General features: G+C 58.3%; 1 protein-coding gene and 2 long non-coding RNA genes across 5 annotated transcripts in view; 2 read left to right on the forward strand and 1 right to left on the reverse strand.

Annotated features, from left to right (window-relative positions):
* CACNA1C (calcium voltage-gated channel subunit alpha1 C) overlaps nt 1–24443 on the reverse strand; it is a 466008-nt gene that overhangs the window by 182545 nt on the left and 259020 nt on the right. For all 3 annotated transcript variants that reach the window (XM_027093450.1, XM_027093449.1, XM_027093448.1), the window contains exon 4: nt 4989–5128. In XM_027093450.1, the coding sequence (XP_026949251.1) occupies nt 4989–5128 (140 nt within the window). The remainder of the gene's footprint in view (nt 1–4988; nt 5129–24443) is intronic.
* Nucleotides 5183–20143, forward strand: LOC113613027 (uncharacterized). The gene is made up of 5 exons (XR_003430054.1): nt 5183–6857; nt 7426–7583; nt 16796–16829; nt 18979–19111; nt 19467–20143. It is a non-coding gene; the product is annotated as an uncharacterized LOC113613027 (long non-coding RNA).
* LOC113613028 (uncharacterized) lies at nt 20221–20887 on the forward strand. The gene is made up of 2 exons (XR_003430055.1): nt 20221–20398; nt 20720–20887. It is a non-coding gene; the product is annotated as an uncharacterized LOC113613028 (long non-coding RNA).

Here is a 24443-nt window from a genome sequence, read left to right on the forward strand (position 1 = left end):
CCAGGCCGTGCAGTATGGTTTCCAGGCACCCAGGGCCTCTGGGAGGAGGTGGTCATGAGGGGAAGTGACACATCGGCTCAGCCTTGTGCGTTTCTCTACCCGCCGCAAGGGCACAGCTCAGGTAGCAGCTGGTCGGACCGGGTCGGAGTTGGTGCTTTTGCAAGTGATCAAGGGAACGAAGAGAGAAGTAACAGCTGAGTGGAGACACAGGCGAGAGCCGACCTCAGGGCAGGAGGAGGGCACCGTCGGAGTCCAGCGCCGGACGGAGGGAGCAGGAAGGATGGGTGGTATTTTCAGGAGAGCAGGAAGCTGGTCCGAGGCCATGGAGAGGATGTGGTTTGCGGTCATGGCGGGGATCCTGACTTCGACCCTGGGAGTGGGCAGCTGAGACAGGACAGAGTCAGGATCCCTGGGGAAGAAGACGTCAAGGAACCAAGAAGCTTGGGAGGCTGATGGCGGGACAGTGCGTGATGGAGAGGAGGAGCTGGCCAAGAGCTCGTGTCTCCACAGCCACGGAGAGACTCAAAGGCGTGGGAGGACCACGACTTGGAGAAGCAACGGCTAGAGGGTCTGAGGACACAAGCATCAGAATTGGAGGGGTTGGGCTTCCCTGGTGGCGCAGTGGTTAAGAACCCACCTGCCAGTGCAGGGGACACGGGTTCGAGCCTTCGTCCGGGAAGATTCCACATGCCGCGGAGCAACTAAGCCCGTGTGCCACAGCTACTGAGCCTGCGCCCTAGAGCCCGCGAGCCACAACTACTGAAGCCTGTGCACCTAGAGCCCATACTCTGCAACAAGAGAAGCCGCCGCAATGAGAAGTCTGCACCACAACAAAGAGCAGCCCCTGCTCGCTGCAACAGGAGAAAGCCCGTGTGCAGCAATGAAGACCCAACGCAGCCAAAAATAAAATAAATAAATTAAAAAAAAAAGAATTGGAGGGGCTTAGGGAGGAGGGGGGCGGTGGTCTGAAAGCAGAATAAGAGGAAGCAGGGCTCCTCTCCTGGCCTGCGAGCATTTGGAGGGGAGGGGCCGTATCTTGAGAGACGGCAAGGGCAGCAGGACCCGCGGGGAGAATGAGAGAGAGAAGGAGGGACCGGTGCTGGGGTTAGGGCAGCACGAGGCTCCCTGCTCTGGAATAAATCTGGTGAGGACCCAGCGACACCCGCTCCGTACTGATGTTTTCTCGACAGAGCTGAGGAGCTGGGACAAAGCTTGCAAAGCGGAAATCTGGTATCTGGACTTTTACAGAAAATGTTTGCTAAGACCAGAAATGGGGAGGGATTGTGGGGAACACAGGGCACCTCGGAAAGGTTTCAGGAGGGATTAGAACATGCAGAGAATGTACGGGAATGGGAGTCTGGGATCCTGGGCCACCTGTGGGAACCGAGAAGAATATGGGAAAGGGCCCCGTGGACCATCTTTGTCTTTGTACCTAGAGACGTCCCACTGACTCATGGTCAGAAGAGCGCACTGGGTCGTGCCTAGGGCCAAGGAAGACGCCCAGGGAGCAGACCTGAACCGGGCCTGGGCAGCCTGGTCTTGAGGAACAGGCTGGGGCTTCTATGACCCCTGCCCCAGGGGGCTGGGTCTGGGAACGGGGAAGCTGCAGCTGGGGGCTTAGCAGAAGCTTAGACCCAGGCAGGGCCCAGCGGCGGGAGCTGGTCTAAACAGGGATTTGCAAAACATGCTCCGGAGAGCCCTCGGGGACTTCTTGGGCAGCGAGGCCAGGGATGAGTGGCTTCCCTTTGGTCTGTTTTCCATGCGGGGACCCCGAGTAGGCTGTGTCTGCACGGTGGGTTCTGTGGCCAGACCACGTCTGATGTCCTGCCTGTTCTGTATTCCTTCACCCCAGCTCGGCAGTTTGACGGGTCCATGTGTTAGTTGGTGACACCTCCCATCCCAGGCAGAGGTCTCCAGGGTGGGGGAAGCGGGGTCCTTTCTCTGCAGAGAAATGTTCTTTCCATGGAAGCCTGGATCACAGAAACTTAGGACATGGACACCAGTTTGCAAGTCTGTTGAACAACATTCCAAATCCAAACCAGATTTGGTTCCTAGAACTTCCTGGAAGAAAGGAACACGCTTATCAACGTACAAGATGTTCACAAATGTTATTCGGGGAAGGGAACAGAGATTGAACAGCCATCCTCGCCTTTAACCCCTGAAGGGGCAGAAATTTCAGGAATGGGCCTCAGACGTGTTCTCAGCTTGCAGGGGCCGGCGTGTTTCTCCTCAGTCACACTTTGTAGAGGCGAAACCACTGCTTGGTGCCCCCCGGCGCCTAAGGGCCAGGGACCTTCTCCAGGCGGTGTGTCTGGCAGTTCCTTAGCTGGACGTTAGAGCTTGTCAGAGAGGATGATGGTCTCTAGAGGCCCTGTGAGCCGAGAGGCAGGGCCCCACATTGGGAGGGAGCTGGAGACACAAAGAGGCCCCTTAGGCTGGAGTAGACAGTCTGAGCAGGTGCATCTGCTGAGGGCTCCCGGGTGCCTGATGGGGGCGGAGGGAGGGCTCCCGGGTGCCTGGCGGGGGCGGAGGGAGGGCTCCCGGGTGCCTGGTGGGGGCGGAGGGAGGGCTCCCGGGTGCCTGGTGGGGCTGTGGGGAGGGTTCCCGGGTGCCTGATGGGGGCGGAGGGAGGGCTCCCGGGTGCCTGATTGGGGCGGAGGGAGGGCTCCTGGGTGCCTGGCGGGGGTGCGGGGAGGCCCCCCGATCGCCTGATGGGGGTGGAGGGGAGTAGCTCACAGAGGCTCTGAAGTCCTCCCACATCCATTCAGCAGCCCCATGTCCCCACTGTTCCGAGAAGACTCCTCCACTTCCGGAAGGAATGGGGCACGTGAGGGGAGGGCAATGCCTTGGCACTGGCCTCCTGGGTGGCAAGGCAGGGAAGGGAGAGGGGCCCTCAGCCCGGCACTCAGGCGGGCAAGCCCACCTCCCCCGGAGCAAGGCAGACTCCCTCTAGTTTGCAGGAGGGCAGAGGCTGCCCAGGAGGGGCCAAGGTGAGCAGATATTTCCCAGGAGACACGAGGAAGCAAAGGCACATCCGTGTAAGGGGTCGGGATGGGAGGGCACAGCTGAAGAGAGGTGGCTGGGCCACACCCTCCATGCGGGTGTGTCGTTTTCCGAGTTAGAGGGATGGGCTGAGTCTAGACTGGATGGAGAGCCCCAAAGACCAGCGCCTTGGAGAAGAGAAACCAGGTGCTGAATGTGGCCGATTGCGAGATCAACGGGAAAAAGCCAGAGGGTCATGGTGGACCACAAGCTGAGCCAGCGCTGGCATCGTAGCCTCCACGTCACAAACAGTCGAGGGGGGCACCCTTGGGAGAGTGCCGAGTCCGGACGCGTCCCTCTCTTCCTCAGCCTGACGGCCCGGGCCCGGGGAGACGTGGCTGGGATCTGGGCTGACCCACAAGCAGTCCGCTCGCGGCAGTCTCGGGAGGAGCCGGCTCCATGCAAGTGGGGGACGGGCCCCTGTCTGAGGTCCACCTGTGTCTCCTGCTTCCACCCCACGCAGAGGTGAGGCCACGTTTGGGGCAGAGCATCATATAGACCAATGCCAACTCAGCCCACAGACGGGAAAAGACTTAGCTTCTCTGCCCCAAGAGGCGCCTCTCCTCTCTGTTGGCCCCAGAAGCACCAGATCTCATTCCTTGGGCTCTTTCTGTGAGTGTGTGAAAGGTTCCCAGGAGACTCGGGCCTTGAGGGCGACGCTGAATTGAAAAGGATTTAGATGTATCGGGAAGAAGCGCGTTAAAGGACTTTGCCACGGTTTGCTGAGTTAGTTCAAGGCATTTGTCAGTCACTCTGTTTATCCTGGAGTGAACAGAAGCAGCAAATCTCTCGCAGATCTGCAGCTTCACCCTGACATCTGCACGTGGCAGAGTCCAGAAACTTCCGTGTCCCTCATGCCTCCCAAGTGTCCCTGATGTTAATGCAAAGCGTGTCATGCTTGGCCAGGCAAAAAAGGACAGCGGCGAAAACTCGGAAACAGCTCCAGACGCCCGGAGACAGGGACTCGCTCCCAAATGGCCCTGATTTGCTCCGTCACTTCCTGCAGGAAAGGCCGGGCGCCCACGAGGCTCTGAGTAGGGCGCGCTCTGGGGAAGCCACCAGCACAACATCCTCCCGGGGCGGCTGGGAAGGGCCCCCTGGGGTAGGAGCCTAATGCCACGCTGACCTGACCCCGGAGGCTGTGGGGACAGCGAGGGAGTGAACGGCAGGTGGGCTTGAAGTAGCGCCAGGTCAGCCCCGAGGCTCGGGCACCCTGCCCTCCGCAGACGGACGAGTGACTGGAGCCTGGTCAGCTGTGTCTCTCGTGGCGCGTGCGGGTCTCTTTGTACAAACATTCCACAGAGAATCTTTTCCTGAAGTTACCGATGCCTTGATAAGGAGATCGTCACTTCCAGGGTTTCCTGAAGCTTCCTGACGCCGCTTTGTTTCTGAGCGTAGGCTGACTTGGCCTCTGCAGCAGAGCGGGTGGCCCCGTGCCCCCGGCCCTTCCTAGTCCCACTGTCCGGTCCCGGCAGCCGCCGAGCCAGGACCCTGCAGAGGTGCAGGTGGGTGTCCCGGCTCCCGGGTGCCAGCCGCCTTCCCACCCAGCCTAACCAGACACACCCGGCCACACCGCAGGGGAGGCGCCCAGGGGCTGCTGTGCCGGGTGAGGCCCAGAGGGAGACCTACAGCTGGGGCGTCTCCTTGACCGCACAGAGGCCCCTGGGCTCCACCAGGAGGCCCCGGATTCACCGGTGCGCACGCGCGTGTGTGTGCGTGTGCGCGTGTGTGCGTGTGCACGCGTGTGCAGGTGGGAGCGGGGGCCGGCGCCGCTCCAGGTGACGCTCCTCTCCCTTTGGAGACAGTCTGAATCCAAAGTGATGTTTAATAGATCCTCTCGTCTGGCCTGAAGCCCAGGGCCCTTGTGACCAGAGACACAGATACGGATGGGAAGGGGCCGGTACCGGGCGAGGGTGGCGGAGGCGGGGAGGGGTGGCTGTACTCACCCGACAACCACAATGATAAAATCCAGCAAGTTCCAGCCGTTGCGGAGGTAAGCGTTGGGGTGAAAGAGCAGCCCGTAGGCTACGACTTTTAAAAATGCTTCCACAGTAAAAATGATGAGAAAGAGATACTCCACCCGTTCCTAGGAAACACAAGTAGAAGAGAGAGAAGGAGTCATTAGACTGGGGATTTGGAAAATTCTGACCCAGCAGGTCCCCCAAGGTGGTGGAGGAGAAGGGGGCCCCTCCACGGTCGGATCAGGGGGACACCCCCAGGCCACATCCCGAGCCCCACGGTCCATCCCACAGGAGAGCTCCGATCCACTGGGCAGGAAGGGGGTTTTTAGTCTTCAAATGTTAAAATGCAGAAATTAGGGTGGTGAAAAATCGCACATCTTTGAGAAACATCTCAGTTCATCAGTGAGCAGTTCCTCGTACTTCTCAGAAGAGAACTCATGATGCCTCCTCTAAGGGGACCCAAGGATGCCGGGATGGGAGCTGGTGCTGAGAAGGGTTGAGACAGAAGGGCAGGGGAAGTGCCACAGTTCTGAGTCACCAACCCTGAAGCTACAGCCGGGGTCTCTGTACCCGGCCACCAAGAAGCAGAGCATGCAAACCTCCGCCGGCTGCTGAAACAGAGGCAGCTGCCCACGCGCGCTGACCCCGACCTGCGAGCCCTCTTCCGTGAGGAAACAGAACTCTCTGTCCAAAGAGCGAGACCGGATCCGCAGGGACCCCAGCATTGCCAGGATGAGGGCGGGCACTGGGTGGTGGAGGGGCGGTGCTATTCCGCTCTCCACACTCTGTCCTCTCCAAGAGGGCTCTGCTGTGGGATGTGGCCCTGTCCCTGGAGCCCACGCTCGGCAGGACTGACTCCGGCTGGCTGGAGCCGACTCAGGGCTGATTCACCGGCACCCCACCCTCCGCAGCAGCCGCTCTCCCACGCTGCCCCTGGTGCAGAGCCTTCAAGGCCCCTCAGGCAGGGGCGGCCGTGGCCTTCACACACCGGTGCTTTGCGCTCGTCTCCATGGGAGCGTCCAGGAAGCTCCCACCTCAGACCCCAGACCCGGCTTCTCCCCCTCCGCAAGTCAGGAGGGGCTCACTGAAGACCCCAGGTCCCACGCCCACCGTATCCCTAGAAGGCATACGGCCTGCCGCCCACCCTGCAGGGAGGTCAGGCTGGTCCCAGCGCCCCCCGTGCTCTGCCCATCTGCTCTGCCCACCCTCCCCAAACCCTGCGACATTGAGCGCGTGCCAGCCTCACCCAGCCCAGCTCAGGACGAAGTCTGGGGACACAAAGTTAAAAAGGGAAGAGCCCCGGGCCCCACCCAGACCTACTGGAGGAGATCTTCTGGCCATGGAGCCTGGAAGTGCACATTCCAGACCATTCCCCGGGTGTCTCTGAAGCACCTGACGTTTAGGAACCACTGGTCCACGTGCTGAGAGAGGCCCAGACAAGCGGCAACCAGGGGAAGGGGATGGAGGGGGGGACTCCACCAGCCTCTCCGAGGCAGGCTGTCCTCACCTCCCACCCATTCCGTCATCTTGAAGTTGGTCTGGGACGTGGTTTCCCGGGGGTCTGCGACCCAGGAACAAACGGCAGTGCGTAGGAACTCTGGTCTTTAAAAAGCAGGTGATGTTGGATAAAAATGTACATCAGGACCTTGTTGAAAGGGAATGCATGTTCCAAAAGGGCGCGACACACCTGAGGACGACTGCAGAAGGTGAGCTGTCCAGCCACTCAGCCCCCGCCCCCGAGACCATTCAGAGCGCCCACGTTTAGCCCCAGCTGACAGGGCCACCTCCTCTGCACCCCCAGAAACCTCTGCGGAAATTCACGAAGTTGGAGCAGGGATGAGAAGGGAAACAAAGGTAAGCTGGGTACCCGTTTGTGTCAGGGGCTTTCATGTGTTCGCCTGCGTGCCAGATGCATTCACCCCACCAGCCTCCATCAGTCACACGTCACTGGTGAGGCACAACCAGCTGAGTCCCTGGACACGATGCTGGAGAGCCCTCTGGGTCGTCTGCACAGTGAGCTTTCTGGGACAGGTAGCAACCCAGCTCGGAACACCCCTTCCCGCGGCAGGGAGGACAGCCATACCCCAGGGCTCCAAGCGTCCTGGCGTCTCAGACAACTCCTTAAACAGCGGCACCCCCAGCCCCGCCCGACCGGCACCAAGCAGTGTGTTTACCCCCTCATCTGCGAGGCTGCCTTCTCTTCCTGATTCCTCTATGAAAAGAGAAAGCCACGGGGGAGGAGGGGTCCCGGGTCCCTCCACTGCCGTGCAGGCTCACACCTCAGCCCCGGCGCGTCCTAGACCTGCTGCACCTCCTGTGAGATGGAGGACCTGGGGACGTGTGTCTTCTCTTGTTGACCCTCGGCCTTTGTAAGTTTCCCCCATGAGGCCCACTCCCTAATCTACAGCATGTGACATAACAGGTGGAGACGAGAAGGAACCACGGGCATGGCAGAGAGTCCTCCACTCAGCCGTTCACGGACATGTTTATGTGCTGGAGATTCAAGAGAAAGGGCTCAGAAACTGACCTCCAGGAGCTCTGGGGACAATGGGGACAGATGGACAGAGTCCAGTACAGCAGGTAAGCTGTGCCCTGGAGGGAAGGCTGGGAGGATGGAGAGCTGTCAGCTGAAGTGGGTGGGTCAGGCATCCGGTGGAGAGAGAGGTAAAGGGGGGAAGTGTGGAGGCCGTGGCTGGGGAGGGGACGGGCTGGAGAGGTGGGCCGGAGCAAGGGGACCAGGGGCTCTGGGGCCAGGCCTGGACACTCGGCTTCCGTTCTGAGGAGACGGCGGCCCTGCTGTGGTGTGCACTGCCATCTGGCGCTGTCACGATGGGGCAATCGGGCGGGGGTGGCCCCCGCAGAGATCGTGGAGGCCTGAGCCGCGGCCGAGACGGGGGACTGGAGATGAGCAGGGGGACCTGGGGCACAGAAGGCGTGTGATTCGCTTTCCGGCTGCACGTGGGGGTCGGAGAAGAGACAGGGAAAGAAGGGCGCGGCCCCCCCGGGGTTTCTAACCCGGTGACTGTGGGTGGAGGACCCTCTCGCTGCAGTGGGGCCTTGAGGAAGAGGAGGGGTCCGCGTTCTGTACTCAAGGCGGAGCTCCTGGACTTGGACGTAGAGGTGGGCTCGCAGGGGCGGCTGGACAAGGTGGCCCTGGAGATCATGTGGACCGGAGGAGAGCTGAGGCTGGGGTCCATCCCCTACGGGACGACCTCAGCCCAAGGGAGTGCTTCCGCGTCCTGGGAATTGTCTCCCAGGAGAAGTGACAGGGTCCTGCTTAAAGCCATGGGGTCTGAGAGATAAAGGACCTCAGAGGTTATCTAAGTAACCTCCCGGCGGAAAGACTAGGACACTGATGAGATAAGGCCTGGCGGGTACACGTGGAGCATGCAGGATGAGCTGGACTTCCTGACCCGAGGCCCAAAGTGCGTTCGTTTCTTTGCCTCCCGGGCCCCGCTGACCCCCTAAGACACGAGTGGGTCGGACTCCTCAGTACGAGGTTTAAGGGTCTGAGACAGAACTGAAGAGGGCCCAGGAGCCAGGAAGAAGGGTCCGGACAAGAACCCAGGGAAGGAGCAAGGGCCTGTGGTCACCAAGTCTGGGGCACAGTCACCTGTGAGGTGGGTGAACGCGGGTGTGCACGTGTGTAGCACCTCTTGTGAGCAGTGCTGTATTCACTCTAACGTTAGGGGCACGGGTGTCCTTACAGAATGAATTCCACCCTTCTCTTCAAAGCCAAAAAACAAACAAGAAAACGTAAACAAGTGAAACAGCTTGGTCATCCTTTCTAAACACTGTGTGTTGCCATAGAAACGTCCGGGGGTGGAGAACAGTGCAGCTGTGGAAGCCGTTCTCCGGCCGGCTGATGTCCGGGTGCCTCTGGCCTCATGGGTTCACATTCCTCATGGCCTCCTCGGGCCTGGTTCTGGGGGTCCCAGAGCCCTGAGAACGCACTGAGGTCCAGCATGGGACCCGCCGTTTCTGTGATCTCGGGAACCCCCGGCCACTCTGGAAGCCATCCTGGGGCAGCCTGATTCCAGGCCCCACTGTAGGTCGAGGTTGAATAGGCTGGAGGAGGCATGAGGACAAGGCTGGGTCGCGCCAGACGCAGCCACGCACAGCTGCGGGTGGGGGGCGAGGGGACGCCCAGGGCTCCCGAGGACCCTCCGCTGCAGCCGGCTGGAGTGGGGACCTCGCCGCTCAAGTGGTTCCATCTCTTCCCTTTCCCAGCACCTCCCCTTCCCTCCCGACAATATTCCCCAACCCCGCCCGCCCCGTGCGTCCTTTCCTTGTCACCGTGTCCCCATCCCTCCCCTCTCCCTGCTCTCTCCTTAGGGCCGCCACTGGCACCCGGGCCCACATCCACTCCCAGGTTTGACCCACTGAGGGGATTCAGAGGAGGGAGCGCCTCGGTTCCCAGGGGTCACGAGGTCTCCCGGATGCCTGTGGGCTGTGAGGCCCTGGTGGGCACAGGCCGTCAGAGCTTTCCGCTCTCCTCACGTCCACACGTCCTGCCCTTCACCCGCACTGTAAGCCTCTTCACGGCAGACTCAGTTATCTGTGGATGGTAACAATCCTGATTCTGACACCGAATGGCTCTGTGTCTTCGGGAAATCACGCTACCTCCCTGGTCTGTTTCTCATCGGTAGAAGAGCTAGTTAAGCATGAAAAAACAAAACAAAACACGATGCTGCTGAGAGCCCTGGGCTCCCCAGGGCTGCTTTGGGAGCGGGTACAGGTCGGGGGGAGGCTGACAAGGTGGGGCTTCCCCCCTGCCCCCGCCTTGAACCAGAGCGTGGCCACTTTAACCCGAGGACCCTACGCGGCTGACTCCAGTCTGGGGAACCCACAGGATGGGGTGTGGAGAGAGAACACACGCGAAAGGGCACAGCCGTCGCTTCCTGACTCGCCCGGGTGACCTGCTGGCTTCATATCCTGGGCTCTGCCTGAGATTGTACTGGAGAAGAGGAATGAGTGCTTTTTTTTCCCCTGGTTTTCTTAGAACTTGGAATACCACTTCCAAAGTCTCTCCAGAGTCCTCTGTCAAGCTCGTCCCTGGTCTGTGCGCAGCTCTGCACAGGCACAGCCGATTCCCAAACGTGGAGAGAACACAGCGTTCCTGCCTTGCTGTTCTGAGGATCCCTATAAACACAGACAGGTTTGATAATGAAAAATCCTTCATTAACGGGACTATGACTGCGTGTGCTTTAGGAGAACACGACATTCCCTCCTGGTAAGGGAAGCCGGTGCCAGGCGACAGCTCCCCGGACCCGGCCATCAGGGAGCGCCCGCCAGGTCTGTTCACGTATGCACGCTCGTGTCTCTTCAAGCATGCATGTTTCTGCACACGTGGTGCAGCTGGGCGACGCCCACCGTCTGTGTTAAACAGCATGTACCTGCTCTGTAACAGACCAGCTGTGGAAATTCACACTCAGAGAGCTTTCCTTCCCTCTGCGGCTGAAGGACTACACAGAGTGTGGTGAACACACGCACAGGATACTAGTCAGACCTGAGAAGGAATAAAGGACAGGGATGTATGATTGCACTTCTGTGAAACACCCAGAACGGGCAAATTCACGGCAACTGCAGATTAGAGGTTCCCAGGGCTGGAGGAGGAGGGAGCCGTTTCGGGGAATGAAAAGTTGCAGAAACAGCGGTGATGGCCGCACAACGTCGTGAGCGTAATTCATGCCACTCAAGTGGACACTTTAAAATGGTTAGAACGGCAAATTTTGTTATACTTATTTTCTCACAAAGGGAAAAAAAGGAAGCATTCCTTTGGATGTTAAAGATTTTCTAACCATCAAGGGTCTTCATCTAAAGCTACCTGAGGCCATGGTTGAACCTGTATCAGCTACCCCCTCCCCGGGATCACGTGTCAGGAAACCGCCAGGACAGCTGCTTGTCGAGAGAGCTGGTGGAAGGCTGGGGCCCTGGGATGGGGCACGAGGCGGTGGGCGGGAGGCGGCTGCAGGCAACGCCTTCAAGTCCACCATGTTTCGAGGCAGGCCCTTCCCAAGGGCCTTATGGTGGTGCAGGCGGTCTGGCCTTAACACCCAGGACTCCTGTAAAGGATGGAAGGGCTGGACAAAACCACGGGATACCTAAGAGCAAAGCAGCCTCGGAAAGGACAGTCGCCTGTTTGTCGAGGCTGGTGGCCCCGGAGGCTGAAACTCTGCCGGGTCGCTGGTCTCACAGGGGCTCAGCCCAAAGATCCGGAAGCTCTCCTCCCGCATAGCTTGCTCTGCCCTCGCCCGTGACGCCAGGTGGCCGCGACTCACCCACTTGTGAGACGCTCAGCTCACGTCTCCTCTGGAGGCTGGCCTTGCCCCCCTGGGAGGGTCAAGCGGGCGGCTCAGATGTCCAGGTGCCGGCCTGCCCCTCGCCAGCCCGTCCCCCAGACGGCATCTCTGCCCGTCCCCGGGGCCCCTTCCTGGGCTGCTTCTCAGCTGTCAGCCCCCAGGGCAGACCTGGCCTGCCTGCGTGCTCGCGGTGTCCTGCACCGTCGTCACGGGCTGCTGAGCCGCCCCTTGGAGTTCACGGGTGGCCACGTGCCCCTCCCCACGGGCAGCACAGGCTATCAGGGCGCGGCCGGTCCCCCCTCTCCCAGGACGTCACTGGCTCCGGGACATCACCTTTGCTTTGGGTAATGGAGCAGAGTGGTGACAGGTATTCCCACTCAGAGCTGAAGTGCTTCTGGGGACCAGGGGGCATTTGCTTAATGACCTGTGGCTAGTGTGTGGTTTCCCAAACGGATGCGGCCGTGGCCTCAAAACTCTCCCCTAAATGCCCACCTTCTTGCAAGGAAGCAGACCAGCACACGGCACAGGGGAACAGACCCCCTTTTCTGCCTGTCTCCACGGCTTGTCCTCCGCCCGCCCCCATCACTGTGTGGGTGTTAAGGCAGCTTCCTCACTGGTCTTACTGGCATCCAGGCTGATTCTCTGCCTAACCACCTCCCCCCGTGCCACCCCCGCCCCGGGCCTGGGATGGAGTCTCGCCTCCATGGCCTGGCTCCCAGGTCCCGGTGGAACCCACTCGTCCCTCTGGCCCCGTATCCGGCCAGCACCGTGTGCTCCAGCCACACCAGAAGGCTCACCACGCGCAACCCAGATGGGCGGTGAGGGCAACCCTGCCAGGCCGGCCTTTCTCCACCTGCAAGGCCTGCCCCTCCCCTGGTCTGGACGTCTTACCCTCCCCGGCCCCCCACGGCCCTCCACTCAGTGCAGGGCCCTCTGCAGACACGATTCGAGCACTTACGACAATGTGTGTGTTTTCTGCAAGCTCGTCCCCTTGGGGACAGAGGCCTGCAGGGCGGAAGCAGGCCTCTTTGTCACCTTGGGTAGGAGGTGTCTTTAACTGGAGGGCAAAATGACAGAGGGAAAGGGCTTTGGAGCCAAGCTGTTTCCCCGTGACGAGCCGCGTAATCTTCCCAGCTGTGGCCTTGTCACCAGGAAAGTGGGAAGCTACACGACTCCGGCGACTTGGGGATCAGGAGTCATAGTCTGCACTGGGATGGCTCAGCTGCCATCGCGGCTCTGCATCGAGCGTGGCCCCCGGCTCTGCCCCGGCTCTGCGGCAGGTGCAGGGGGGGTTCCGCAGGCGTCTGTGGGGCTCACGCCCCCTCCAGGCAGCTCTGTGTATCCCCAGAGGTCCCGCCTGGGCCACTCTCCAGCGCCCAGAGCACCAGCCCTCTGCCCGCCCCCTCTTCCCTCCTGCCCACATGGGCCTCCAGGACCCTCAGCAGGTAGCATGACCCATTTTCGAGCTACTTCTGAGCCTCTTGACTTCAACACAAACTGGAGCCCAAGGCCTCACGTGTGTTTTCTATTGACACAACTTCACAACCAAACCAGAAACTTCTCTGAGCCCGTCTGCCAGGTTCCGGGCCTTCTGAATGCTCCTGACCCCGACCCCCAGCCCTGGGTCCACAGCCGAAGGGACCCCAGCCCCCCAGCCGCGAGCCTTTCCCTGGAGGCTCTGGGAACCCCACAACCCTTTGCCTCCTGAAGCGACTTATCTCAATGGCCTGGACGAGGTGACCGACCACAGCAGTGCCCATCGGGAGCGAGAGCGTGGGTTCAGGAGGGTTGAGGACCTGCGGTCACTTCCACAGCGAGAGCGCAAGGGGTGGGACATTACAGTTTATGAAGAGCCTTCCATTTTATGTTGAGCGTCATGACCACTTCATGAAGCAGGAAGGCAGGTAATTTCTTCTCCTCTACTTCTCTCACCCCACTTTCTTTTCCTCCTCACACCACCCCCATCACCATCACCACCACCACCATCTCCTCCACCCCCATCACCACCACCACCGTCTCCTCCACCCCCATCACCATCACCACCGTCTCCTCCACCCCCATCACCATCACCACCGTCTCCTCCACCCCCATCACCATCACCACCGCCCGAGCACAGCTCCCCGCCCAAGCCTCCTGTAGTGCCACCGCCCTCTCCATCTCCCTGTCCCCAAGACACCATTCCCTTGAGGCATTTTTAGCCAAGACACCAAACATCCAAGGAGGAAGAAGCGAATCTGTCTCACGCAGGTGAAAACAGCCGGTCCCCGCCCCGGGCCTCTGCCTCCCTCCCACCCTCCCGCCCCCACCTTTCCTTCGTGGTCCTCCGCCCCTCCAGCCATCAGCCCCCGGCGTCCCCTCCGTCCCTCTCAGAACTTCTCCCTCCACCTGAGGGACGGGCACCGTCCACAGGGTCACACAGCAGTTCAGCTAATTGGCTATTTCTTGCGAACTGCTTAAAAGGTGTGCAGACCCACTGAAAATGGAAAAACACAGAGCCGTGAACATCCACCTGTGATGCTGATGAACGCACCCCAGCCCTTGCGGGTGTGGATGGGGCGTCTCCTGACCTGTGCGGACCCACAGAGGAGCCCAGGTACCCAGGAAGGGCCAACATCCCGAGTGAGGGCACAGCGCAGAGGGCTTGGTCCCCTCCCCCAACCGCGGAGCCCATGAGGGCTGCGATGGCCTAAATACAGTCCTCGTGCCGCTACGTCCCCTGCTGGAAGGATGTGAGGCGAGGAGGGAGGAGTTTCAGCTCCCAGCTCGTGTTCTCGCGGTGCCAGGAGGCAAAACACCTCCCCAAACACGGGCTTCATTGTTCCTGCTTTTCTGCTTGCTGTCTCTGACTTGCGGACAGAAATCATACGGCAGACGGGACAACGGAAGCTGGGGTCACAGACAGACCCCGGGTCCCGGTGCCTGAGAAGAGTCCCCGTCACGCCGGTTACAAGCTGGTTACCACGATGTCGACCACCAACACCACCAATAACCACAAGAACTAATGTCACCCTGTGTGTTCTCAATCCCGACCCTGATCCCACGTCCCTTGCACGAGTTTTCTTCCTTCGTCACAACATCACGATGCCGGCAGATCGTCCTCCCCGTGAATCAGGAGGTTGAGACGCGGAAGGTAGGTCCGCTCGCCCAGACCATACAGACTCTAAGAGCCGTGGCGGGGCTGCGCCTCGGGCCCCTGAGCCCAGAGCGCTGGCCCCTAACGTCAGCTTTAACTTTTTCATCCATAGAAGAAGAAGCATGGAAACAGCCTGCGTCGTGTGCTGGTGTCCACGTACGTGGACGTGCTCTGTAAACTGCAAAGTGCTGTGGAAATACTGGCGGGCATCACCCCAAAGCTTCTCTTTGGGGCAGAGAGAGCCATCTCATAAAATCAGCGCAGGGCCACAGAAGCTCAGGGGAGGAAGGGGGCTCCAGTGTCCCGTGGGGTGACGTACACTCGACACAGGCTAGACTCACAAAACTGAGAGGCCTTGTGAGTGACCTGGCTCAGGGTTAGACAGAAGTGACACCCCGAGATGACCGGAGCGGTGCTGGGTGCAAACCCCCATTTCCTGACCTTTGTCCGGTGCTCAAGCCACCCGCCACCTGGGCCCCCCCCAGCAGACACCGCCCAGCCATCACCATGAACTCACCTGCTGACCCACAACACGACCTCAGCACCCCTCTCAACACAAGGACCATCAACGCATCGGTGCTGACTTACAACCTGTACCCTCCCTGCGGGATGCACAGGGTGACCATATAGTTTACCCGTCAGATAAGGGCAGCTTTGAGAGTGAAACAGGACGCTGTGACTAATTAGTGGGGACACAGGGGTGATCCCACGGGGGTGATCCCAGGTGAACTAGAGACTGTAGTCACCCTAATTATACCTCAGGCAGGCTCCCAAAGCGCCCACCTACTCCTTGTAGGTGAACCGACCTGAGGAAGCTTGGGAGCGTCTTCCTACTGGACGGGGCGGGTGGGGGGACTTGGGGGAAGGAGACAGTCTTGGTGAGAAAGGACAGGGTCCGCCTCGGGGTCACAGTCGTGTCTGCAGAGGTGCCACAACCACGGGGTTATTCCCGCGCCCCCGGGGTCCCCCTCCCACCCCGGCGGCACCGGCTCAGCACCCTCACGTGAAGGCACGCGTCCACGATCCCCTGCTCCGGCTCCACCCCACCCGCTCCTCGCAGTGAACAATCGCTTGCGCGGTGGTTTAATGAGCCGGTGACGAACGCGTTCGGGCGTCTCATGGAGGCTGAATCACCTTGTTTACTCATCGGTAATTAAATCGGCGGCATCTAATGTCTGTTTGGGGAGATTTATGGACATTTTCTGTTTCTAGGTGACGAAATTGAAAAATGAGTCTAATTACTGATGGATTTCCCCACGAAGAGAACCAGAGAACGGTATTTCACTCACTGCCAAGTTCACGGCGCCTTAGCACGGCCATGACAAGGGTGAATGACAGGAACGCCAGGGACCACCCAAGACCATCCTCTCGGACAACCCTGTTTCCTAAGGGGAACCCCATTTGTCCCTCAAAAAAACCACTGCTACTAAGGGGTTTTGAGAGGATATGACGCTTCCAGTACGGAAGGTTCTGACCGGGTGTGGTCTCTAAGTTGCTTTGTGACGTGAGCTTAGAAAGTCTTTTTTAATTCTTCGACTTTACATTTTCTCGTTTATGAAGCAAAGTTTTCAAGTCATCAAATTATTGGGCTAATCAGCAGATGATCCCATAAAAATGGTTGCAAGCTGGTTAACAGAAAAATATCACCATCGCGGCATGTTTTATAAACATCTAGAAGTTCCCTGTCAAGTGTTTTGCTCAGTGTTACATTTCCGGAACCTTCAGGTTGGGAGGATGAGAGAAATACTCTGAGCATTTTATTCCAAGGCAGATGGAAGCGTCTCCCTGGGGTCAGTCACCAGATAGCGTTTACCTTTGTGGCTACTGAGCGATTTTAGTCTCATCCAGGATCTGGCTGAAGTAACAGTGTCTCCTACACTTTGGGGACCGGGTGGGACGGGGGTCTTAGCGCATATACCTCGCTCCAGAACTGCTCAAGGAGCTCCCCACCCAGGGCTTCCCCGGTGGCGCAGAGGTTGAGAGTCCGCCTGCCGATGCAGGGGACGCGGGTTCATGCCCCGGTCCGGGAGGATCCCACATGCCACGGAGCGGCTGGGCCCGTGAGCCGTGGCTGCTGGGCCTGTGCGTCCGGAGCCTGTGCTCTGCAACGGGAGAGGCCACAACAGTGAGAGGCCCGCGTACCGCGAAAAAAAAAAAAAAAAAAAAGAGCTCCCCACCCAAAGGCCCTCCCATCCTCACAACGATTGTCAGAAACGATGTATTTTCTGCAGGTGAGGAGGCCCAGGGGTTCGGGGAAGAGGGCCAGGGGTCTCTCCCCGAGTCCCACGGAAGGCCCGGTGGGGAGCAGACGGTGTCTGCTGGCCGGACCTCAGGCTTCCGTGTCTCAACGTTCTCAGGGGTGGTCCAGAAACCTGCCAAGGAGGCCTGCGGGTAAGTGAACAGTCACCTCGCTCCTAGTTTACAGGATACACTGCGGGCCTTGGTGACCCGGGTCCCAGCAGTGACCCTCTCCTCCACGTGGCCCAGCCCACCACCGCTTCAGGGCTGAGACCCCAACTGGGTCGAGAGGCCTCTGTTTGGGGTGAGGCATGTTGCTTCTTTGGGCCTCAGTTTTCTAATCTGTAAAATGATGCCTCTTCCCCTCCTCTGCCCGGGCTACGAAAAATCACATAGAGAGTTTGGTGTGCAGTTTATACGTGTGTTTCCCTGGGGTCCACAGACCATAAGGGGCCCTGGGGAGTGAGGAATTCCTCAGGTCCTATGAGTGGCTCTGACTCCCATGGCAGGTGCCAAGTACGCAAGGCCTTGCCTCCCCTGCTCTGAATGGACACGTGCCTGGCTGCCACCAGCTGGACTCCCACCTTGTCCTCTGGCCTTGTTGTGTTAGTTGAGGCTCAGGGCACGGTGGTTAGGAGTCCCGTCTCTGGAGGGAGACCACCTGATTTTAAATCCAGGTGCTGCCATAAAGATCAGAGCAGAAATAAATGAAATGGAGAATTAAAAACAGTAGGAAAGGCCAATGAAGCTAAGAGCTGATTCTTTGAAAAGATAAACAAAATTCATAAACCTTTAGCCAGACTCATCAGGAAAAACAGAGAGGACCCAAATCAATAAAATCAGAAATGAAAAAGGAGAAGGTACAACCCCCATACCACAGAAATACAAAGCATCCTAAGAGACGACTATGACTGACACTATACCGATAAAATGGACAACCTAGCAGAAATGGAAAAATTCCTAGAAAGGTACAGTGTCCCAAGACTAAACCGGGAGAAACAGCAAATATGAACAGACCAATTACCAGAAATGAAATTGCATCAGTAATTTAAAAAACTCCCAACAAACAAAAGTCCAGGACCTGATGGCTTCACAGCTGAATTCTACTAAACATTTAGAGAACACTGTTAACACCTGTCCTTCTGAAACGATTCCAAAAAATTGCAGAGGAAGGAATGCTTCCAGAATTATTCTATGAAGCCACCGTCATCCTGAAACCAAAACCAGACAAAGACATCACATAAAAAAGAAAATTACAGGCCAATATCACTGAGGCACATAGATGCAAAAATCGTCAACAAAATATTAGCAAACTGAATCCAACACTACATTAAAAGGATCATAAGCCACTGTCAATTGGGATTAATCCCAGTGATGCAAGGATGGTCCAACATCCACAAACCAATCAGGATGATTCACCACATAAACAAACTGAAGAATAAAAACCATATGACCATCTCAATAGACGCAGAAAAAGCTTTTGACAAAACTCAACATCCACTTATGATAAAAATTCTCCACAGTGTTGGTAGGGAGGGAACATAGCTCATCATAATAAAGGCCGTATGTGATAAACCCACAGCTAACATCCTACTGAACAGTGAAAAGTTAAAAGCACCTCCTCAAGACAAGGGTGTCCACGCTCGCCACTTTTATTCAATAGAGTATTGGAAGTCCTAACCATCGCAATCAGACAAGAAAAAGAAGTAAAAGGAATCCAAACTGGAAAGGAAGAAGTAAAGCTGTCACTGTTTGCAGATGACATGATACTACAGATAGAAAAGCTTAAAGACACTGCCAGAAAACTACTAGAGCTCATCAACGGATTCAGTAAAGTGGTAGGATACAAAATTAATATACAGAAGTATATTTGTAATAACTTTAGATGGAGTATAATCGTAAAAAATTGTGAATCACTATTACTCCTGAGACTAACATAATATTGGACATCAGCTATACCTCAGTTTAAAAAAATAAAATAAAAGCTTAAAGAAAGTGCTAGAGAAGAAAATTGGAAAACGGAAAGGAGGAAAAAGGCAGAATAGGCAGGAATAGAAGACACACGGGAGCAGGAAAGAAAAGTGCGACACTGCTAGGGTTCGTTTACGCCCTGAGACGTCCAGGTTCCTGAAGCCATGCCTATGATGCCCAGGTGTCTGCCCACAGAGGGCGTGTGCACGCGTGTAGCAGGAGCCCAGGGTGCACCGGGGGGGCGTGTCCAACACACCCGGGAAGAGGGGCTTGTGGGTGTGAGTCTTGGGTCCTCCTGGAAGAGTCAGCCATTTGTCTACCTTCTGCGCAGAAAGCAAGCCAGTGACCCAGCACCTCTGCCCAACCACAGCCAGGGTCCCACTGACCTCTGACCCCTCCGGCCAGAAGTCCCCATGAGCACGCAGCCGGCGAGAGGTCGGAGTACCAGCAGGCTCTGCCCTGGGGTGAGCGCCCTCCCCCGAGTCACCGCTCCCCACTGCTGTCCTCTCCCCCCGCATGCCCCCGCCCCCAGCGTCTGCGGAACTGACTCCACGCGCTGGGCCAGAATCAGGCTGTGGTCCAGTCAGATGCCGGGCCCCGGGGACCCGAGTTCTGATTATGTCCACTGACATTTACTACCCTGGGGCCCACAGATGCAGAAGCAGCGCCCCTGCCTGCCTGGGGCACTCAAGCCCGGGGCGGGATCAGAAGGGACAGAGGTCATCGCAACACGACGAGTCCCTTCAGCCGGGAGGCTCCGGGACCCCTCCCTGACACCAGCTAGACACAGAGGGCAACTCAGCCTCCTCCACACTCCAGGTTCCAGGCCGGACCCTTGCACCACAGACCACGTGGCTTCTGTGATCCCAGAAGAGCTACGAGCATCTCAGAGGACACGGGCTTTCCTCTGAGACGGTGGGTCCAGGCGGAGCTGCCGTGGTGACACTCGCACCCCCTCTGTGGCATCTACGCCCAGGTGAGCAGCCCGGCACAGGTAAGCAGAGTCGTCACCACAGGGAGCCGGTGTCCTTCCCGGAGTTTACACGCGACTTAGTCCTTGACCATCTAGGAAACCCCCCACTCCCAGCCGCTGCTCACCAGGGCCCTGGACGGCGTGTCAGTCTTTCTAGGGGAAGCGCTGGAGTGGTGGAGCCCCGCGGGGTGAGGAGAGAAGGAGGCCCTTGGGCGCCCACCACGCGTGATGTGGTGAGTCCGCGCGCTCTGGTCCCAAGTGGCTGGTGCCGTACCGCCTCTCATCACGGTGAGGCCCAGAGGAGTCAAGCAGCCAGTCCAGGGCCCACGGGGAGTCAGCGCCGGGCGCAGGCCTTGAGCTCCGCCTCTGACTCAGTCCCACTGCACGGCCCTCAGTCGAGGTGGTTTCATGTCCATCACTGTCTCCACGGGAAATTCGATATTCAAGTAATGGCCGATCAGGCAGAATGCAGGGAGTGGCGGGGATAGAGGGAGGGAGCGCTGCTCCAGCCCAGGGCAGGGGCTGCACAGAGGGCCAGTGGGAGGGGGGACGGCGGGGCAGGACTGTGTGGCTCGGGGACCACGTGGCAGTGGGACTTAGGAGAGACGACGGGACAGGCCGGGTCTGGCCAGAAGCAGCCGTCAAAGCCCAGACCCAGCAGCTGCGGGTCGCACCGTGAGCGGTGCTGGGGCCGAGGGCTTCGGAGCGGCGGTAGGAGCATCCGTCAGAGCTGACCTGAGCAGCCGTCCGCGCCAGTAACTGAGCCTTTCCATCTCAGGTGGTTCCATTTGACGGGAGCCACAAATTCATACAGCAGTTTATGCCGCCGGGGAAGGATGCACGGGGAGGGGGTGGAGGGAGCGCGGGAGTCAGCCTCAGCTCACCAGTGTATGCATTCATTCATTCACTCGCTCACTCATTCACTCACTCATTCACTCACTCATTCATTCATTTGCCAGAAGGCCACAAGCGGGCCCAAGAGCTGAGTGACGTTATGAATGTCTCTTTCTCCCAGCCTCCTAGCTTATACTATAAAAGTCACCTACATTTTACTTTGTTAGATTTGGGCAAACCTGCATGTTTCTCGGTCTTTCCTCAGTGCCACCGCATCTTACCGACCCCACGATACCACCGTGTAGAACCAGAACCATGTGCTGGGTCACAGCAGACTGGAGACCCCTGGGGTCGGAGACTGTCTTTTCCTTCAACACAGCCCCTCCTTCTGGCTTCCATCGTTTGAAAATGCAGTAAATCCTTTTGACAGGTGTCTGGTAAATATCTACTTATTTACATGTTGATCAAGATACTTATTTATTCCCTGGTTCAAAAAAGTAAGATTGCCCGCGCACTCGCCACGGGCTGGAGGTGGCTGAACTAGGCTGATGGACTGGTGGCAGAGCCAGGGCTCTGAGCTGGCAGCAAAGCACCCTCGGCGCCCCGCCCCGGCGCTTCCGGCCACGCCCTCGCCCTCCACGTGACTCCCACCTGCTGCCTCGACCCCCCCGGGCTCCACCCCTCAAAAGATCCAGGGAGGGCCCAAGAGGCACCGAGGGGGTGACAAGTCACGGACTCACGCTTGGACACTTTCTCACGCGTGCCGCCCCAGGGATGGTGCCTGCCTGGGAGCTTCGCTGGGGAAGGGGTTCCACCACGCAGCACCGGCAGGCTTACCCCGAGCTCCCGGGGGCGCCCTTCTAGGGTGCTTGCCCAACTCAGCAACCAAGAAGCGGGCAGCAGAGCCCCGTCAGCACTGAGCTTCACCCCGCCCCCACGTGCCTCCCACGTGACTCTTCCCCCAGGGGCAGCGCAGGCGCAGGGCTGCCTTCTGCCTCCTTTCTGAGGCTGCATGGATGTAAAGGCACGTGGCAGGATTACAGAAGGGGGCCTCCACGGGGCAGGGCAGCTGGCTTCCGGAGCAGCTGGAAGGCGTCGGCCAACAGCTGGGGCAACCTCGGGGCGGGAGAGGGCTGGCCGGGGAGCAGCACAGGGCTCCGGGCCTTGCTTCTCAGGGCCTGGCGGGCTCTGAACACACCGCCAGCTGAGCCACTGCAGCCGGAAGCAGCGAGGCTTCCGAAGCGCTTTTCTGCGGTTTCTAACCAGGAAAGTAGAAGCAGCTCCAGCCCCGATTCTCTGATTCTAAACAGGCCTTTCGAGGGCCTCAAACCCGAAGGCCCGGAGCTCCGCTGCCGGTGCGCTGGGAGCTCTGCAGAGTCGCCCCTCCACACGGTCACGTTCATGCCCGCCTCGCCAGGGGTCCTACTGGATGGGGGCGGTGCTGGGGCTTCGGGTGCGAGGATTCTGCTTTCCTTCCCCGCCCCGCCTGACGTCTGTCGAGTTTAGGAGGCTGAGGAGAGGTGCGCTCCGCTGGGGAAAGCCGGAAACACCAGCACACCCACCCGGGAGGTTTGGGGGCATCTCGATGGTGGGAGTTACTCAGACCCCTCCCACCCGGGCAGAACAGGTCTCTCTGAAGAGTGACCAGAGCCTGGCAGTCACGGAGGGGGCTGGGCTTGTCCCGCAAAGGAGAGAAAGACGAGAAAAATCCATGTCAGAGTAGAGGCGGCAAAGGACAGAGCCATCCCTCATGGGGTCATCTGGGAAACACACGCATGCACACGCACACACGTGTCGGCACACGCGTGCACGCAGGCGCTCACACACACGGGGCCCGGGTGCTCTGTGCTCCTGGCGCGGCTGTTCTCGTTCCCTTTAGGTGTTTGGTTCTGGCTGCTTCTGCACAGAGTGATTCATGGATATCACTGTTCTTGGGAGTGAACCATCACCACGAACCTCGCGGGCCCATTTCTTTTTTTTTTTTTTTTTTGCGGTACGCGGGCCTCGCACTGTTGTGGCCTCTCCCGTTGCGGAGCACAGGCTCCAGACGTGCAGGCTCAGCGGCCATGGCTCACGGGCCCAGCCGCTCCGCGGAATGTGGGATCTTCCCGGACCAGGGCACGCACCCGTGTCCCCCACATTGGCAGGCGGACTCTCAACCCACTGCGCCACCAGGGAAGCCCCGTCGCGGGTCCATTTCTTGAAAACCTCCTAAAGCCAGATGCCTGGGCAGTGTCGGGTGGGGGCTAGCTCTCCGCCCCTTCCTGCTGGGGATGACAGGAGGCCAGGGTCTGGTTCCCAGAGCGTGGGGTGGGAGGGGGGTCGGCCGACACGGTGCCCTACAGGGGCTGAGGTGATGCAGATTCTGTCAGACCGCGGGCGCTGTGTCCAGCCAGGCCACACTGCTCTGCAGAGACACCTGTCCACCTGGCAAACTCTAACAGGGGCAGGACGCACAGTCCCGCCATCCCACGCTGGCAGCTACAAATGACTCAGAGTCTGAGCGAGGACGGTGCTGCCACCCTGCCGAGCCCTGGGGATGACAGTGATTCATCCCCACCCGACGGGAGATGCTCCTGTGTTTGCGCTCCTGTCTCCTGGGGCCATCCGGCTCATCCACCTCTCCTGCCCCCGGCTCCCCTCCTGCCCCATTGCCTTTCGCGCCTGTTTCTCCCCTCGCCCTGACAGGGATTCGGGGCATGGCCTTGGGTCGCTTTGCTTGCCCTGGCGACAGCAAGCCCTGCGTTAGCTCTTCTCTCCACATCGAGGAAGCACAGGTGACCTGCTCTGCTTAGGTGAGCACTTCAACTTCAGGAAGGAAGGAGTAGAGGGGGTCAAGGGGAGACGGAAAGGCAGAGGTGAAAGAAGACCTGGGATTAAGGCACTGAAATTCAACGGGGAAAAGGACAAAAGTCATTTAAAATTTGGGTATCGCTCCAAGCACAGTCATCAACGGAAATAAAAAATTACAGCGACAAACCCAAAATAGGAATCTCGATGGAAATTCTGCACCTGCCGTTCATCCACTGACAGTTCCGCCATCAGCAGACAGCCATCAGGGATCACGCCTGCGGCGACAACTTTGCCTCAATCCCGCCGGTCTGATAATTCCTTTGATTCGATGACAAGTGAGTGGCCTCAACATGAAGCCGGTCCCACAGGAAGGGGCTAATTCTGCTTCCCTCATTTGAATGATGAGGGATCTGAGGCCCAGGGGAATCAAATGATTAGCCAGTTAGCAGCGAAACTAGGACTTAACCCAAACGTCCTAATTCAAAACCCACTGCTTTCGCTGCCGCACCACGGTGTTTCCTCCAAGGAGTGTTGTAAAAACCAGCAGTCATGATGAGGACGAAAGGGACGAATCCCGCATAAGCATATTTGATCACACGTGCTAACAGAACCGTGGACGAGACAGCAGGCATGAGCCAAGGAAAGTAACAATATGACAAGCTGCGAGGTGGCAGCATGTGTAGAATAAACTAATTTTATGATCATGGAACGAGTGCTAGTCAGATGCACCGGGGATCAGCATTACTGAGGCCTGGGGCAAAAGAGACGGTGGACAGTGAAACGCTATGATGAATGACACGGTGCCACTTCTCTGCCGCTCTCTGGAAATGTTTAGAAATGTTGACACGCGATTTCAGAAGTAGGAGCCCTTGAACAAAAGATGTTTTCAGCCCTAGTTTTATAAAACTATATGGAAATGAGTGAGACTTCACCGGCTAGCAACAGAAGTGAAACATGGGCAGAACTGTCTCCATAAAATAAAGTGACTTGGAGACTTCTGCTTCTGGAGAGATGGAGCAGACATATTTTTCCCTATTCCTCCCACAAAGTGCAAGTAAAATCCACGGACATTACCTATAAAAGAAGCATAAGGTGACTACAGGCTGGAGAGAAGAAGGCAGGCAGGCAAGGAACCTCAGGACCCTCAGGGCACAGGGATGAGTAACCGAGAAATGTCAACCGGTGCAGACAAACCG

This window comes from Aethalodelphis obliquidens, unplaced genomic scaffold (assembly GCF_003676395.1).
Source record: "Aethalodelphis obliquidens isolate GAN/ISIS:26980383/991018 unplaced genomic scaffold, ASM367639v1 scaffold83, whole genome shotgun sequence".
NCBI lineage: Eukaryota > Metazoa > Chordata > Mammalia > Artiodactyla > Delphinidae > Aethalodelphis > Aethalodelphis obliquidens.